Here is a 19,973-nt window from a genome sequence, read left to right on the forward strand (position 1 = left end):
TGTGTGTGTGTGTGTGTGTGTGTGTGTGTGTGTGTGTTCCTTTATAATCCCACAGTGTGAGATTACATCACGTCCAACAGATTAAGAGTCCAGTGATCTAAAAACCTGTCAGTCTCAATGTCTTCCTCTGATCCACACACAGCTGCCCGCCACAATAAGAGCAGCCAGTCACACAAGAACAGCCCCTATCACTGTTGTTTGATTTTACTCTGAAAACCTGGTCAACTAAAGGAAAAACAATATATGATATCAGAGTTGGATGTCTTAATAAGCTTTAACTAAAATATGTATGAAAAGAAATTTCCATAGATATTATAAAATTTAGTAATAATTTTTTTTTTGTTGTTGTTGCTGTCTAGAGACTGTTTGAAAGGGCTGTGTGGTTGTGGCCGTATATCAATCAAACTGTTTCCATGGAAATAGTAATTGTTTTAAAGAATGTATTCGGGAGGGGAAATGGTTCATAATACCTACTGGGTCATAATAACCAGAGCATAGCCCGCCTCATCTAAACCAAATTTCTGTAAAGTTTATCAAACTGAAATGACATTATCTCTCATCTGGATTGATGAATATGCCTATAACTCTTTTCAAATGCTTTACTATATCATGCACTAACTCCCCAAATCACATAGTTTGAGGGATTTTGTGGATTTGGGTTTACAGGGGCTTTAACAGCTGGCGTCTGAGGACGTAATGAAAACTGGCACCGGCCTGATTACAATTATCTCCGTATTCTCTCCATCAGCGTGTGGTTCACTCCTCTCCTCGGAGTGCGAGAGGCTTTTTGTTTTTGGATTGCCTTTCTACTTTGGAGTTCACATGGATTCTGGGAACACATCTGGAGCAGTCAATTGGCCGTCCATCTGGTAGACTATAGAGAGCACAGCAGAATTGACAGCGTGATCTCGTCCTTTACCCCTTATTTGGGCGTCCCACCAAATGTTCAGACTGACCTGATTTGACTGCTTTCAGATCGCTGGCCAAGAGATTTCTCTAATCCTGATTTCAAGTGTGACTAAAGTGGATCAAGCTGTCTTGTTCCCAGACTCACATTATGAGCCGAGCTGTGATGCAGTTTGATGCAGATGTTCAAATGAGAAGAGAACAGTGGCATGCCATCGCCATCTTCTCTGACGCTACTGGAACTAGAGGTTATTATGCAAGAACAGCACAGCACCCTTAATCTGTTAACAGTCTCTCAGAGAGTTCCCTTTGATCCCTAAGGATTCTCAATCTATCTCCCTTTCAATCTATGTTCTATCGTTCCTCTCTTGCACGATGCATGACGAATACTCTCTCTGATGTGCTCCTTCATTCAGTCCGCCCTTCACATCACCACAACAATGAGACCTTGAAACCTTGGCTAAGGTGAAACAACCAACAGTATTTTGATGGTTTGAGATTCAAAGTGAGAGGGGATATGAGGTCTCGCTGTGTGAAAGTAGGGCTGCACGCTTTTGAAAAAAAAATCTAATTGCGATTAGTTGGACTGATCTTGCAATTGCAATTTGATATTCAATAATAGAGGGAATGAACATCTTAACATAATTGTTGTCCTTTTTGTAAATGTATTAAAATTATCATGTTGTGATTTTTGCAGTGATCTGTACCAAACAAATATGTTTTCTTAAATCTGTAGAATGTCATGTGTAAGCCAGGACAACTCTGCAGCACCACCACATTAGAATTAAAGTGACAATGACACACACATTTCTCCTTTGATGAATATTGTGCCCCCTGCGATTTAAAAATGGCAGTAGTCTATAATGTGTTTTCGATTAAGTTTCTATTAATTGTATGCAGCCTTTAGTGAGGGCATGCAGAGGCAGTTTCTCTGTGTGCAAAGCCCTGCGTCTCACAGAGCATGTTGTTGTTGTTGTTGTTGTGTAGAGATTTGGTCCAGAGCCAAATGCCTGGCTGTCAGTCACACAGACTTATGGATACAGGATGATGATTTGTCTGTAAATCTGCTTCTTGGCATGAGGGATAACAGACAATCCTCTGGAGCTGACTCACCATCTCTATGCAAGAGGCTCAAAGGCTTGAATCTTAAGAGCCAAATGATGAGCCCAGATGTGCATCTCAACGCATGGACACAACAAGCACATGCCAATGCCAGAGAGATGGAAGACTTAATATCTCTTGACATCATACATCATCAGAGAGAGAGAGAGAGAGAGAGAGAGAGAGAGAGAGAAAGAGAGAGAGAGAGAGAGAGAGAGAGAGAGAGAGAGAGACACATACTTAATATCTCTTGAAATCATAAGAACTATACTCAGCTACTATAGAGCAGGAGCTTTCAGTGTCAGTCAGAGACGTGACTGGATGATGTTTTCCCCTATAGACCAACAGAAGTGTCATGTCAAGTATCTTGGGTTTGTAGCCCACCAGAGTGTATCACTGATTGTGTTTTAGATTAAAAAAAAAAAGCATGGATGTAAAAGGAGGAACGCCTGCACACTCAATCCAAGCTGCACATGTATTTAAGGTTCATTAAGTGGTCGACTGTTGTTGTTATTGTTTTGCATTTGAACATACAACACATTAATGTACTATTAAAAACAAATAAGAGACAAAATTGAACTTAAATGAACAGAATACAGAACATATTTGAAAATAAAATAAATATTGTCTATTGCACTTGCCTTTCCCTGGTGTAAAATATTGCCATAAGGGACTCCTGGATTACTCTCAAACCTGCAATTATTAAGATATACTGTATATCTGGCCGGCAGTGCCTTCTGCAGACATATTTTTTAAAATTTCATAATCGTCCTTGTGAACGCAGATATCAGCCGATTATGTATATTACCTCAGATTATGTCAAAATGCCACTAATCGCCCCGATTAATCCTCTAGTTAAATTTCACTTGATATGGTTGCAACTATAATCATGATCTCTATTCAGAAATGCATTTGCTGTTTGGGGTCAGTGTGGAGTTTCATTAGATGATAAGGAAGGTGTTATGCTTCGTTTTTCATGTCTCATAAAAAGACCATAATGGACCATGTGATAGTTTATCATGTATTTATTTTCTGATTTCCTACTGTCTTTGAGGCACTTACCTAAAAGCTTCTTCTGACAACTGAAAAATATCCTAATAGCCACTCACATTCATAGACACAAAAGGAGAAGTCATTTCCAAAACAGCTAATACCCATGTGGTGTATTAGCTACAGTGAGTATGTACAGCACTAGAACAGTGGCATGTGGGATCAGCTCAAAATAAACGACTCTGCCTTTATTTCCCATAGTGAAGGAAGACGTCACGGTGCAGCTCATTGATGTGCTTTTAATAGTTATTGGAAAACAATAGAGCTTCATGGCACAGAGGACTGAGCTGCAGTGCTTCAGGCTCAGATTCACACACAACTACAGTTACTAAAATTATAAATTCTTTATTGGTATTTGGGTCTTTTCGTGGGATTTCTTGACAATAACAGAAACTTAGAATACTGCCAGACTTATCCTTTAATGCTCCTTTTCAATATCATTGTACCAGTTAAATTCCTATCATCCTTTCAGCTTTCACTCTGCTGTCTAGCCTGTTGGATGTCCATCATTGAATCAAAAACTGTGTCACACGAAATGAAAATGTCTATGATTAAATTTGCAAACAAATAATCTTTTCAATTCCAAGATGTCAGGAATATGAAAAATGTAATAGAAACATTCCCTGCGGGGCAATACCTACAGTATACTTCCCTGTTATTTAATATGGTAGAGAAATGTTTTATTTGTCCCTATACTGTACATGCGGTCAGATGTAGCATGCTGAACAATACCCGGATGCCCTACTACACCCAGTCTTGATTTTTAATGTTGAAATCAGCTATTTTTTCTGCAATTCTGACCTACAATCCACTGCACAACAGAAGTGACGTCACATCAACAGAGCATCCAAGTCTAAATAACCAGCAATGCAACAGATGTATAAGCAAGAGACAAGTTCAAGGTATGATTGTATGATGAAACTAATCATAACTAACTATCTAAAAGTATGTCCCATTTGTAACATAAGGAGCAATGTTATGATGAGATAAAAAGTCAAATGAAGTCCCAATTGTAGCATATGGCATGCTAAGTACATACTTTTGTATGATCAGCTGTAGTATGTAGAATAGAAAAAAGAGGCTATGGGATTTGGAACGTAACCATTGTCTGACTACTGGTTGGCCTTTAATGTCAGGGTAACATGGCATCTCTAAAACAACTCATTCAGCCTCCTCACTATCAGCTAAATATACTGTAAATCCAGCGCCTATTTCCAATGCTCCTTTTTCCTCATCTGCTCATTAGCAAGACCGACTTAACCTGAGCGCACAAAACAGCTTCAGCTCCGCAAAGAAATCCAACTCAATTATCACTACAAAGTGCTATTTGTAGCATGCACAGGGTGAATCCTTTAAGATCTAATTGCAGAGAGGCAAAGCCGCACCTGAATAACAGGCCCGTACCCCATAGACAAGGCTCACGAAAATATATGAGAATTTGCCTCTTGGATATCAAGTATCAGGAAATGTACAATCAGTTGAAAATGAAAAAAATGACAAAATGGATTTCCTAAAAATAGAATGTTCAATAGAGATACTGTAGGCAGAAGGGTTGAGCTGCAGACTAGAGCAAGGCTTCTCAATCAGACCTGATCCTCTTCACTGTGGGGATTCAAAACCATGTGATTTAAGTTACAGCTGCAAAATGAGAACGCAAGACACACACGCACACGTGCACACACACACACACACACACACACACACACACACACACACACACACACACACACGCACGCGCGCGTGGTTCGAATCATACAGATGTACTGAACTCCCAGTCAAATCCCAGCAGACTGTAACTGACACAAACAGCATAGTCCATTGTACACAGAGGCTAGCAATAAAAGCGGCTTATTAGGATAGAGAGATACACTGATTATTGGTTTACTGATTATTGGTTTACAGGTTTGTTGCATGAACTCTATGTGACTTCTGCAACTTCATTATTGTAGGTGTTAAACATGTTGACAACCGGTGCTTAAATATAACTGAGTATTGCACCATGCTGAGGGTATTTTGCATTTACCTTGAGTATTTCTGTTTTATTCAACTTCATATTTCTACTCTAATGTTTATTAATTGATTTGACAGCTGAGATTGTTGGTTATTGGTTAGATTAAGATTGTACACAGATAACTTATGAAAAGGTTTTAAATGATGATGCATTATAAAAGATTAGTTGCACATTATACAGGAACATATGACAGATGATTGACTTGTATTTGACGAAATACAAAATTGAAATGCTGTTTTAACTGCAGGATTGGCACAAGTAAGCCTTGGGCTTCATCTTATTCCCTTTGCAATGGTATGTAATGATAATAAATACAACAGAGTTATACAAATATTGTATAGTTGCATTTTTTACTCTTACCTCAGTAAAGGACTTCTTCAACCACTTGAATAATAAAAGCAGTTGATCTACGACACAAAGGTGTTTATGTTGGAAATATTCAACAACTAAATCATCTCCTTAGAAATAAATGTAATTCTTCCAAGGTTTGAATAATTGTAGGTCTATTCATGTTTTTCTAAATTTTCTGAAGAACAGTACATTCTCAGAACATGATGTTTGAATAATGAATGACTACAGTACAATGGATCTCTGAAAGTGCACGTCTGTCCTTGTACATTAAGACCTCCATCAGCGAAATGCTGAAAAAGCATTTGGTGTATGTGTGTGTGAGCGTGTGTGTGTGTGTGTGTGTGTGTGTGTGTGTGTGTGTGTGTGTGTGTATGTGTGTGTGTGTGTGTGTGTGTAGGCAGCTACTGTAATCAGCAGGCAGTTAATGTTCCCACAACTGCGGCTGCAAAGTATGCTGTTTTTTTCTTCTTTTAACAACAGATCAATATATATTTTAGCAGAGAAATTAGCAGCTAAATCATCCATTAATGTTTTTAAATGGGTCTGTCCAATGAGAGCAACTCAGCAGGTTTTGAATAGACGTCCTGTGTTGCAGTGTGTACAAGGCCATAAAAGAAAAAGCATAAATCCACCATTTAGACAAACTCCAAAACTGCAAATAAACGATTAGAATCAAATCAAAAGAGCTTGTAACCAAATCTGCCATACAACAATAACCGATAAACGTTTAGATTATAAAACCTCAAATGCCTTTCACAAGTCCTCACCACAGCCTAGTTTTCAAATGGTTCCATTATTCTGAAACCCAATCCCCCCACAACACTAAATGAACACAAAATAAACTGTATTTTACACTTGATAAATGAGTTAAGCCATGTATCAAAGTTGTCGTTTCATTAGGTTTTCTGTGAGTGATTACTTTGACTAATGTGACAGAGAAGAAAGTCTGCCGGCCTCAAAGAGATAATTAAAAAACAAGAAAATGAGTTACTTAGCCGTTCTCCATGCACTTGTAAAAATGTGTCTCCAGTCCAGCCATTACTTCACTGGGTATTGATCGACAAGATATACACTCCGTTGCTATTGCTAATTATGCTATATATACATCATGATGATTTTCTGCTTTTGCTGCAATAAAGAACCCACACGTATAGCACCTTTTATGGGCAGTGATAAACCCCCAGCAGAGGAAAGCCTGGACGCTGCATCTACATTCAGACAACACAGACCACATAGTCAATAATATCAAAAGGCTACAGCGATAGCATCTGGTAACGTTAGCGGTTTGAGCCCTTTGTGTGGTATTGATAAAGCTTCATATGATACCACGCATGGAATAACAGGCATTTTTTTTTTATGACCTCTGCTATGAGCCCGAGTATTGGGCCGATCGGTTGACAATTAGTCCTGAATTCAAGGAAGCACACGTCAATACAAATGATGGAGATAGATAGAGATGGCCTGGTTTACAGTAGCACTACTTCATGTATTTTGAACACTGTGTGATCTAAAGGGAACAGTAAGTATTTACAGGCCGTCTGGTCTGGCTGTGATGTCTTACTATCGACAGCTTTAGTGATTATACACATCTCGTCGGACAAACATTAATTATTCAACCCTCGTTCAAGGGGAATGTAGTGAAAAGGGATTTGTGTTAATATACAGGAATGCCGGGAGCGTTTAAAATAATAGCTACGTAAAGACAAGCAATGATGATTTGGGATATCTTGTTAACAATGACGCATTAATAGGTAATTATGGATACTGCAGTGCTGTGGTACAAACATATTTGAATAGACATGGCAGGCAAAAACATTCTTTTTCACAAGCACTGGTTAATTTTAAGAATGTTTTTGGCTATTATGTTTCTAAAACATGTCTTCTTCCATATAGTATAAATAAAAGGTCCAAAATGTACATTTATTTTTTTATTTTTTTACCAAACCTTTTCTGTTTGCGTCTCTATATTTCGCCATTGACTCAACATTACTTTTTTTTTTACAATTCTCTGAACCAAATATCTCAACTTCTAAAGCACTTACATCAACTACATTTCCCAAAATCATTCTTAGCACTATTCTAAAGGTTATTCCAGTTTCATGATGCTATCTATAAGTTTAAAGTTTTGCCTTATATACCTGCAATGTCTCGCCTTAAATTATAGGGTAATATGAGGTAGTGAAGAGCTTAGTTTCAACATCAATATACTGTTTGAGAATTCTCTGTTATTGCATGATTTTGATTGCTTTTGCTTCTATCAAACAGTGGGTGAAACTGAGGAGGCGTTTTCATTGAAATGACATCTTCTATGGAGTATCATTTGGGTATAACGGTGTCCACAAAACCACGATTCAGTTCAGAATAAAAAGCAGCAGTATTGATTCAGTAGTCTGGCTTTAGTTGAGAGAAAAGAGGAAAACATGTTTGGAGAGAGTGATTCCCACAGAGCGGTAATGGATGAAGAGAATAAAATAAAGAAATAAAAGGCTTTTGTAAGCAGAAGTTTTGTCTTGGAGGAATTGGTTGATAGAGGTTCAGGGACTTTTCACAGCACTGCCAGAAGTCTTCTATCTTTACATAGATTTGTTGAATGTGCTCGGGCAGTCACTCAAGACAAGATGCATTTATAGATATGATGCCTCCTCCGTCGCTCTGCTTTGAAATATTTACTGCTTCAAAGCTGCTGCCACAGGCTGAAAGAGCCACCAGGAGGACACACAGTGGAATCCATATCTGCACAATGTGAGAATCTAGATTGCAGGGTGAACTTGAATGGCTTAAAATCCTAAAAATGAACTGAAAAATAAGTTGTTGGTTGGCTTAAAGCTGTACTATGTAAAAACAAATATATATATATATATTATTTTTCACTAGCATTTTGTCCACAATAGCCATTCTACTCATATTTGACCTTGACTAGACAAGACTTCTTCTCTAAATACTTTTTGGAGTCTCTACCGTCTGCCCCATATTCACATCAGAATCACGCCGGCTCTCAGGAAGTTACATCAAATCAGGAATGAATTTACTGTATTATCGACAAAAATAAAAACAAAAAAATATGCTTTGCATCCTATATGGACATGGCAGAGCAGTCAATAGAAAGACTACACATTCCAAAGATGATGAAAGTCGACATAAGGAACAGAAAAAACACATTGATTTTGAATCTGTTAATATCTTGACCAATGTACAGTAGTCCATAGGCATTTGGATGTTGTGTATATGTTGCATTGGAATACTTGGACTGGAGACACTGCTGTACATATTTAAAATGTTGTGTGTTTTTGCCGATATGAATTGAACCCTTTTATGTAACATTGCAGTTTTATAAAAGCTCCTTCCTCGTCTTTGAACTCTCCTTGTTGATCCTTTCACACCTGCGCCTCCAGATTACAAAGCTTTGTTTTCACTTCCCCGTGAACACATCTTAAATCAATATCATATCACACAGTGTGACCACGCAGGCCTCTGTCTGATTCATAACCACACAATGCAATTACATCAAATAATAAACCGCTATTCAGAGTGTGAAATCTGGCTAGGGCCAATATGAATTTTTCTCCTTCAATGTAACACCTTATTACTTTCATGTCTGAGTCCTCATGTTCAAAACAGAATCATTTTTCTGGCCTAATTTTTCATCACTGATTCATCCCTTGCTGAATATTGCATCAATCTTATTGGCACAGTCGATAGAAAGTGGGTGTTGATAATCCTACTGAACCCCTCTTGCCAGTAACACTATATTAATGAATAGAGGATAAAAACCCTATACAGCCCCTACAGCCATTTGAAGCATATTCATTGCACTCTATAGACTGGACATTGGTGCACTGTCACTGTGTGACCGGCACAGCTGGAAATGGAAAGGCCTCCACTGGCGCCACATTCATCACAATGGATTTTTTTATTCTTCTCCTGAGAGAGCGGGCAGAAATAATTCCTCTAAATAGTTCTTAGATCAAGTGTCCATTTTATATTTTCTCCTCACAATCAAAAAGCATTTTGTTCTGTCGACTAAATCTGCAGTGGACAATGGTTTAAAAAGCTTCCCCCGAACCATTAGAATTCTAGAGACTGGCTCCAGACATAATAATTATTCTAAATAAAGGTATCATGTGAAGATATACAGTATGGTGCTATAAAATGGCATATGTTTCGACAAAACACTTGGGGTGTAAAAGTAAATCACTTTTCACACATTCAAACAATGAGTAGCAAAACCTGAAATAGCAGTGTGAAGGACAGCATCTGTGCATCGACTCCACACACACACACACACACACACACACACACACACACACACACACACACACACACACACACACACACACACACACACACACACACACAATGGAAGAACTCAGTAATTCAATAGGAATGCATCAGAAGGAAATGCTATGATCAAGATAAAACAAAGGCTGTAAAAGTTTCTTATTTTCCGTCTCTCTGCAAAGTCACAGTCAGTCAGTTTGAGATCACGCAGAGAACTTTCAAACGTTTCATTTGCTCAATTTAACTGAACAAACACACAGTCATCTGTTACTGCTCTCCATTCAACGTCTACTGAAGTCAATATGATGGAGATGGATGGGTTGGAGGTAGAAATACTTCATAAATATACAAGTACATACCAAATATTTTACATATCAAAATACATAATTATGACAACAGTGAGAATGTACTTCCCAAATTGGAACTGTATAGAAATGTGTCACCTGCCCAGGAAATTAGTGAAATAGTTGCTTGTTTTTTTTTTGTTTTTTTTACAAGTTTGTATAAAAATGCTGCCACTACTTATTTATTTCATATAAAGTTTGGTTAGGTTCATTTGAGAGCAACATTCAGAAGATTATTTACTACGAAATATAAAATTGTGATAAAAGAATCATAATGTACACCTAATTTAAGACACCATGTCAAGCATATTGGACAAAACTGATTTTCTAAAAGTCCACCCTGAAGGTTCAGAATGATGTCATTGGGACATAATCATATACGATCTCTGTTCATACTGTCAACACGTTGCATCATATGTCAAGCAATGTAAAGCCAACTATAGAACAGTGTGAAGCCAGGGCCTGTGGATGTTTACCCTGCACATTGCTCACAGTTGGTGTTTCATCTAAAAAGTAAATCTACTGTATGTTTGAACATGAGGAGAAAGTGGCTGTGCCGTCGCACCGCAGTGTTCTGCCTCATTTAGCTTCTGATAGATTCATCAGGCCTTGAATGTGTACAGCGAGAGGTGTGTGAGCCTCGAGTGCCCGCTTCTCATTCATTAGATGACCAATTCTGCAGCTCTCTCACACACACACACATTCCTGTAATTGTATCTTTTGAGGACACATGCTGGCGTAATACATTTCCTAGCTCCTTAGCCTAACCTTAACCATCACAACTATATCCCTAACTCCAACCCTTAAACCTTAAAACCAAGTCTTAACCCTCAAACAGGCCTTTGAAGAAGTGAGGACAGGGCAATTTGTCCTCACTTTCCAAAAATGTCCTCACTCCGATGGTTAAAAGCTACACACACACAAACACACACACACACACACACACCAGGGCATCCCTTCTGCTGCGATGCTTAGCTCCTCTACAGCATGTTTCCAGGTGCTTCGGACGGGAAATAATTAGTTTTGAAGTATCTGCGCGCTGAGCGAAAGCTGGAGCATGGAATTTTAAGTAAATACGTATATGTGTGTGGTGTTCTCTCTGTCACAGGAAACACATTCTAGCTTATGAAAGATGGATGCCTGATGCAGCGCTCTCCACCTGCTGTGAGGGAATCACTCAGAGCGGATAGCAATATATTCCTCCGACAGACCTGTGGGGAAGAGTGTCATTTATTATATTAACTATAACACAGAAGCCCTATACGAGAATGCTGCTACAACAGTGTATTGGAAAATTACAGTTATCACGTCACCTCAATAATTACTCAACAGCGAAAGCCTTGAGCTGCATTATTTATTGAAGTACTTTCCCTTACTTAGCCCATTCTGTTGTCAAGTTGCCTTCCAACAGCTCTGAAGCTGCCCCACACCAGCATGCTACATCTCTGTATTAAAGTGGTGTAGAAACAGTAAACAAGACATCTGGGTTTGCCAAGCAGTCAGCCTGATGTGATAGTTTGGAGGTATAGCTTCAACAGCTAGCTTAGCCCCAACCTGCACATTCACAGTTCACATGCCTTCCAACCAAGGCCAGCCCTAGACTTTACAAAATCCAAATTAGAAATAAAGTGAAATTTAGAGCCCTGCCGTATTTTAAGGGGTTTTATTTGAAGCTCACATATGTTCTAAATCAGCCAATAAAGACTTGCAATTAATTTAGTGATATCCCCTTGATATTTCTTCTGAGGAACTTGTAAATCTAATCACTTGTATTAACACAGTACATTCCAAACTGGTGTAAACACCCACCATGCAGCCTGATTGTTTCATTGCTACCCATTCAGCCGTATGCATAAATATATTCTCCGGATGGCTCAGAAACCAGGGACTTTAGCAGCTGCTTATATCCCCTGATTATAATACATTGGTTGGGCTGGATAAGGTTTCAACTGTGAACATACCTCCATTCAAGCTCAGAACATCAACAAGACATCTTTGGAATTATAGGAAGGCATGTTTCTTCTTTTCAGCCCAATATCCAATCTAAGCTAAGCTACTGTATGTTCACTGACTGGTCTACAACCTTAAATATGTTTGTGTAACCAATTGTTACTGGTCTAAGTAACTGTGATGTAATTCATGACCTTCAAATTGTGACCCCTTACACTACTTATATATAATATATTGTAGTGATGCTCATGTCTTCAGTGTTAGCCATACTATTCTTATCATCGTTGTCAACCTAGATGTCTACATACATGGCATACAGGACATCTCAGTTGTGAATCTAAAACCACAGTGGTCAACACTGGTGCAGAGAACTCAATACAATGCTCACCTTATCTTAAGACAAAGCACTCAACCCTTCCTTATCAGTTTCCTCTCTTGCCATTACTGATATTGGAGAGCAGCTTGTGGTTTGCTGTTGTCAGGACAAATTTCCACTTATGGATGAAAAAAAAATTGTATTTTGCTGCATTAATAAAATAATTGATAACAGAAAAAAGCCATTTTGATGGGCTACATTTGTGAAAAGCTCCTGTGTTGCCTCATGTCATTTGGCCATTCTTAAAGGTCAAGCCGATACATTATCAATTATCTCCTGCTGAAAAGTGTTAAATCGAATAGCTGACGTATTGGATGACGTACTTGTCATTGTCTTGCTTTTAAAAGCCTTAGAAAGGGCAAAAGGGAAGAAGGTGGCCACCAACTTACAAAGGCCACACACACACACACACACACACACACACACACACACACACACTTCCCTCTACTTTAGTTTCTCTGTGGTTAACACTAGACCGGCCTCTTTGACCTCCAGGAACATCTGCCCCATGTCATCTGAACACAGCACGTCTCAGCCCATCACTGCAACACATCTGAGCAGCACGGGGACTGTGTCATAAATGAGTGATGCAGCCGTCAGTTTAGCTCAGTTCCTCACCTTAATATAAACGGCTTAAAGCCTCAACACAGGCCCGGTGTCACACTCGCCCTCAGAGAGCAAAGACAAACAAGGAGAGCACCATGATGTCACATCGAGGGTGGATTCCTTCACTGGGGAGACTCACTTTTATAAACATGTTTAACACAAAATAAAGCTCTAAAGCATGAGATAGACGGCTCCATTGAGTTTTTTCAACAACATGCAAATGTATGAAATAAAAACTAATTGCATTTTTTTGTGATTATTTTCGCATTCATTCACTATTTGTATTGCCGTTGCTTTTGAACTGTTTTGTCGATCTATTTTATATTATCTGAGCCTTTAAAGATGCATTTCTCTTACTCATGACAGATAAAGTTTTTCTCATCCTATTTGATCACATCTTAATGACTGTTACTGTTATGTACTGATCATTTCTTCACAGATGAGTTCTAAAAACGTAAACTTAATGAAATCATAAGTTGTATGTATCTTCTGTGGAAAGCTGACGTGTTTGCCTAAGTGTGTAAGGAGCGAGACTCATAGAGAATCCAAGTGGAAAGGTTAATCCTCTGGGGAGCGTGAGCATCCTTAGAAAAATATCCCTGTGGACCAATTAGATTCAGTGTTACAGTGGAAATATGGGCCTGAATACCCACAGGAAAGAATACAGTGACTCGTAAAATGGTTTAATGATGCCATTACATTCCAGATTATGCTATTTGCCTCTTTTTGAACATCAAACATTTACTGTAAATTCAACCATCAAAGTCCAATCAGTTGCCATGTCATGGCACTAATGCAGGCTAACTAAACCCTACAGTGAGGAATGGTATAGTTTTTAGTCTGTGTTGAACCTTCTTTAGTGATATGTTCATTTAACTGCATTGTCAGTTTGGAGGCTGTATTGTAGTTTATGGTGCTATGTGCTTATTCTTAGAGGTGTTTCTAATATTTTGAACCAGCAACTTACATTACCACTTTGAGGATATAGACAACATGTTTTGAACAGCTCAGCTAGATGTGTGCCAACTGAATGTATTCAGTATGAACACACATTTTGCCTTAACAGTGGCCTGTGTTTATAAGAGGTGTCTATAGTTTGGGATTTGCAGACCTCTGAAACTGTTTCTAGAACATCATGGAATTAACTAAAATAGACAAAAACATACATGTGTCTGAAATGACCAAATCTCCATAGGGTTAAAACCAGTAGAGGTGGATCTAGTATTTTCACAATGTATTGCACTTCTTAATATATTTTATTAATTATTCAATCGACCATTCGCTATAGGATATAACTAGTATAACAACAACTATGTATAATTTGACTTCAAATGGCTTGTGAAGTCCATCCAAGAATAGTCAAACCCAATACTATTCACTAGTCAAAACATCAGCTCAAAACTGAAGTCTTAACATTTCATAAACTGGAAAACCGTCAATGTATGGGTATATTTCGCCTAAAAACCGACTCAAAGGATTGAGGCTTTATCCAAAGTGTTCTCACTCCTCCGCGTATTATTGGATCCCCCCTCGTGCCATTAGACACGGAGCAAAAAAACTGCACAGCTCCAAATGTTAAAATGAAAAACACCCTTGGGTGAAAGCAATCTGTCTTTATAGTGGGAGATTCAGCAGGGCTGGTGTGACGGTATATTGGCTGCTATATTCACGTAGGAGTCGAGACCGATAACAGCAGCAGCCGTAACATCTGTGGCCAGTCAGCAGTTTGTCACACACACACACACACACACACGCGCGCGCGCGCGCGCGAGACAGCATGCCCAAAAAAACACCACTGACCCTTAGAAATAATAGCATGTAGCATATAGGAATTGATTGACGCATGTCTCCACTCTCCAGACACCGTTTGACTTGTGAGTGAACACAAATGAACCTGTTTGTTTGACCTTCAGTGGAAACACAACAACTTGCTCATTTGCGTAATTCCGTACCGACACAGCCGTAATAAAGTAGCCTATAGTCTACGCGTCAAAGTGGTCAACAACAGCACATTCACATCTCTCTAACAGTCACGAGCCTCCCAATGCAACAGCAAAAGGACAAAGGTAGCAGCCAGCCGTGTAAACTTGGCCAGTGTGTATGGTGTGAACAGCTCCCTGTCTGACTGTGTGCCTCAGCGTTCACTTGAGGATCAGAGAAGAGAAGAGAGGCGCTCACAGGTGAAATACTTACAATGAGTGGCGGCGGTCGCTCCACTGAAGACGCTCAGAGTATAAAAAAGGGTAATAACCATATGCGATAGAAAAACCATCTTCCCAGCCGTGGTGTGGTAGTATCCGTGTATTCAGAGAGATGGAGAGAAAGAGAGAGATGGAGAGAATAACTGACAAGAAACGAGGTTGTCCTCCTCCTGCATGGAGGGATAGAAGTAGACTGATGAGGAAAAAGCAAACCGCTCCCACGACGAGTCGCGCTCTCTCTCTCTCACTGTGAGGTACAGCCCAACCCTCTCTCTCTCTCTCTGTCTGTCTTTCTGTGTGTGTGTGTGTGTGTGTGTGTGTGTGTGTGTGTGTGTGTGTGTGTGTGTGTCTCTCTCTCTCTCTCTCTCTCTCCCCCTATCCCTCTCTCTCTCTCTCTCTCTGTATAAGCACATTGGAGATTCGGAATGTTGTCTGTTCTGTTATTGATGAATATTTTTCAAGTTTGAACTCGATATATATTTGTTTTTGACAAATTGTCAAATCTAGAGATTATAAATATGTTAATAAAGTGTTTTTTGAACAATTCTTAAAAAAATATATTTATGATGTATATCTATTGCTATAAAAATGCAGAGAACAATACCAAAGATCCAGAGAGAAGCTGCTGTGTGTGTGTGCAGCATCTTCATACTGCTGCTGTACATGCACCTGTGAAGTCTTAATAACTGTATTGTGTATCAAAATCAGATTTATTGCATGGCACGTTCTCACACAAGGAGCTCCTTAAGTTTCTGTGGTCAGGCCGAGCACACAGTAAACATAGAATTAACATTAACTTGGAGAATATAAGTAAAAGCTATCATACATAATGTGAATAGAATATTTACAATAAAACTGCATAAGAGAGAAATATGTGCAGTTGCCCATTGCAGTACACTTGTGGAGAGTGAACAAGATCAAAGGTCTGCATGGAATACAAATTGGATATAAAATATAGATTTGTAAAACATAAAGCAGGTATGGTGTAGCAGAGTGACAGGTTGGTATTCAGTTCACTCTCATAGCACAGCACATTGGTAACTGATGTATGTGTGTTCATATGAAGCTTCTGCTTAGAGGAAGCCTTTTGTCTTGTCATATTTTGAGCTAAGAGAAGAAAGATAATGCACCGCTCTTTCCACCTCAAATTGAGATTTGTTTTACAGGCATGACCATAATTAATTACAGAACCGCTTAATATTTTGGCAAAAGCTTCATAAGATTTGTGTAAACGAGACTAAGAGAGAGGATTTCATAAGATAACATCCTAAATTTAGCATAAAAATTGATTTTAAAGTGTATTTATATACTGATTTAAAGCAGTTGCCACTGTGAGGAGATAGATAGATAGATAGATAGATAGATAGATAGATAGATAGATAGATAGATAGATAGATAGATAGATAGATAGATAGATAGATAGATAGATAGATAGATAGATAGATAGATAGATATATAGATAGATAGTCATATTTCTGCCGACGTTGCAGTGTTCCTACAGTGTTGTCTGTCAGCTACTCTCTGAAGGCTTCCCCTGACCTTCATGTTGCTTTGCTGTTTTAGTGGACGTTGTGGTCTTTAACATTTTTTTTTGAAAACAGGGTTTGTAAAGATATTGCAAAGTTACTTGGCAATGTATTTGACAGATATTGAGATGCCAGCCCGAGAGCCAAGCCTGTAGCACGGGTAATAATATGAATATTAAAAAAATAGGCTACAAATGGTACGTTACGTCACTGCATACACTATACAATGACATTACCCTTTATAAGTAAACTATAATATTAAGATGATAAAAAGGTGTAAAAAAACACTTTAATTGACTGATAAATACGTTAACGATATAGATTAAGTGATGTAATAGTGAGAACATAATCACAGCAGGAGGCAGATTTGGAATCAGTTTATTTCAGCTAATTGTCTGCATGTAAACTGCAATTCATTCTGGTCTGAGAGAGTTTTAATGTTCTTAGTATTTGCTGGAGACATTCATTCTTCAGTCTGTTTTTTCCCTGCGTTGCCAGATTTGTCCCTGACAGCCAGCTTCTCTCAATAGTCAATGTGTGGCCACTTGTGTGGTCTCTCACTCTTTTTTGATTAATGTCTTTCTGGGTTTCTGGTTCCTAACGCGGCCCAGATAATCTCCCACTCTGTGCTGTCTGATCACTGCCAAATAGCATTAGAGGCTTTTTCTGCTGTAGATTTCCAGGGACTGCAGAGGGGCTGAGCCGCATGGACAGCTGCTGAGGGGAACTTCTGTCCAGCTTTTTCATCCTTTGGCAACAGACAGCATTGTAATGGTATAGTCCACTGTTCTGTTTATGTGTGCATACAGCATACAACTAGAACAGTTCTAGGGATGTGCTAAAAAAATCAATATGGTAATATATAAAGGATATTTATTTTTGTGATATATGTATTGATTACAACCTCCAACGGCTAGTTGCGACCCCTTCCAAACACGAAGCTGAATATCGCGATATGCGTCCTATAGCAATGTATCGTGATATATCATATCGTGATGCGTATCGTACCGTGAAGTCTTTGCCAACACCTAGCGCTCAACAGTTCGACGATTTTGAAGCAGTTCGACACACTTTCATGAGGTGTTTGTTTAGTCGTCCCTCAGGCTCTGGCACATATTCCTGCTTCCCTGGCAGTTCATTCCTAAAGTAAATGTTTGTGGCGTTTCCTGGTAAACATAACATGGTAGAAACTGATCCTAAAAGAAAAAAAATATTAATAAGATAATAAAAAGTCTCAAATTTGAAAAACATGGCAATGCTGTAAAACCATGGAAGTGAAGACCATGAAAAGACCTCTGCATATCTCTCCCCCGATCACAGCCCTTTCGCCCTACACAATAGAAAATAATTATTCTCACTCTGACATATTATCTTTTGGATTCAGTGTGTGTTGTAGATTTATCAGCGATTATCGGATTAGTTCCAATTTGCTCCAGTGTGACCCAGAGAGTCATTATTCAATACCCGGAACGTCGAGGGCTGAACGGGGGAAAGAATGGGAAGGTTTTCCATCAGTAAGCAAACAAATCCAACATACATCAAGATTATTGTCAAAGAGACAATTTCTCTGGAAATCTAATTTGGAAATTCCTGTGACTCAACACTCAGAACTTTGTATTCTCTATTTTTTTCATACATATATTTACTATATTAATGTATCACTCGCTTCCATAACAAATGCACACACACTAGCAATGATCTTTAGGACAGCAGGTGCTGGTGTTGTACAAACACTACCGCTTTTTGTCCAAAGGGGGCGCTAGAATCAACAAAACATGAACGTTCCTCAAGTTTCTTTCTGTACATTATCCCTGTTCAAATAAAGTTACATTTAATTAAATCCATGCATCTTGTTTTGAACATGCAAGACTTCTGCTTTCTCTGTAATACTGTTATTTTGTATTCACTGTGAAATATGATATATTTATGTCTGAGTGTCTGTGTGTGTGCATGTTGCTGACGCTGTGAGATACACCTTGATAGCATGCTGTGCTGATAAAACAATCCACTATTAAAGTAAAGGTGAAACTGACATTTACATAGTAACTGTACTGGTGATTTCAGGAGGTGTAACAAATTAATTTGCAATGAATTATTTTAACACTCATCCTATGGAGACCCCAATAGGTTTACTCTCTGTTATATCTTACAGGTTATTTATGATATCATTGCAAAAGTTCACAACTTTGTTCCTAAGAAATATGTTGTCAGGATGAGGGTAAAAGTGACACAATGCAACCTTTGTAAGAAGAAATAACTTCTTATTTCACTACCTTACTTGATCTGGTTTGAGCAGCAGCTTGTGGTGGCTAGTGTTAGCAAACTTTAGATAGATCCTGCTGTGTAAGTGACAAAGGGGAGTCAGTTTGATGACTTTGAGATACTTCTAAAAAAATGAATTTAAAGAAATTACATCTGCTTCTTATTTCCTCCTGATACATTTGTTTCATTTGTGTTTTATCGTCGGATATTGTGTGAAATAGTTTGTTAACTTCCTTTGTGACAAATGTGTCTGGCCCACAATTTAATATGCACGGTGTACTGTATATATAACATTGGGATAATGGGTCCACTTAGGTGGGGTGGGAGGCAAGGCAATACTGGTTTCATTTCCGTTTTTATTGTCTGGTATTGCGTGAAATATATTTTTAACTGTGTGACAAATGTGTTAACGGCAACATTTTATATGAATGTTTTATAACTACAGTAGTCCTTGTAGCCGGGGAGAAGGCAGATGTCTACCTTCCTTAAAGGTGGGGTAAGCATGTTTGATGACAAAATCACTTTTTGTCAAATCAGACAAAGTGTGCCCCCTATATATTGTTTACATACCAGTTTACAGAGTCTAGGCTGTGTATCAACACCAGAATGTTTGCAGTGCACTCACATTACGGAGAGGAGGCAGACTGTGAGGAGAAATTCAATGATTTTACAAAAAATTTATTTTTTTCCAACAAACATTCTCCCAGAATCCCTTACCCCATCTTTAAATGGTAAAGTCTGCCCTTGGTCTCAGGAAAAGATTTTCATCCCAGACCTGAAAGTGTAATTGTAACTTTCTTCACCTGTTTTCTGGTTAGTTAGACACCGATTGTTGTGAAGGAGAATCACTTTGCTCAAGGACAACAGGAGCGCTCACTCGGACCTAAATGTGAGAATTCTTTGCATCCGAAAAAAAAAACCTCCTGCTCATCCATCATCCGGAAGAGTGAAACTCTAGACAGCATCTGTGTTTCCCAAATGAAATTCTCCACAGTGGCTTCAGACAGAGGA

The 19,973-nt window shown here is 38.6% G+C and overlaps 1 protein-coding gene across 1 annotated transcript in view; it reads right to left on the minus strand.

Annotated features, from left to right (window-relative positions):
• The window catches only part of LOC307259041 (contactin-associated protein-like 5), a gene marked incomplete at both ends in the record, with an annotated part of 84,159 nt that extends 68,914 nt beyond the window's left edge, over positions 1 to 15,245 (minus strand). Inside the window, one exon of the mRNA XM_080038764.1 lies at positions 15,167 to 15,245. Within this exon, the coding sequence (XP_079894890.1) occupies positions 15,167 to 15,245 (79 nt within the window). The remainder of the gene's footprint in view (positions 1 to 15,166) is intronic.
• Positions 15,246 to 19,973: the final 4,728 nt, after the last annotated feature.

This window comes from Ammodytes marinus (genome assembly GCF_949987685.1).
Source record: "Ammodytes marinus genome assembly, chromosome: 12".
Taxonomy (NCBI): domain Eukaryota; kingdom Metazoa; phylum Chordata; class Actinopteri; order Uranoscopiformes; family Ammodytidae; genus Ammodytes; species Ammodytes marinus.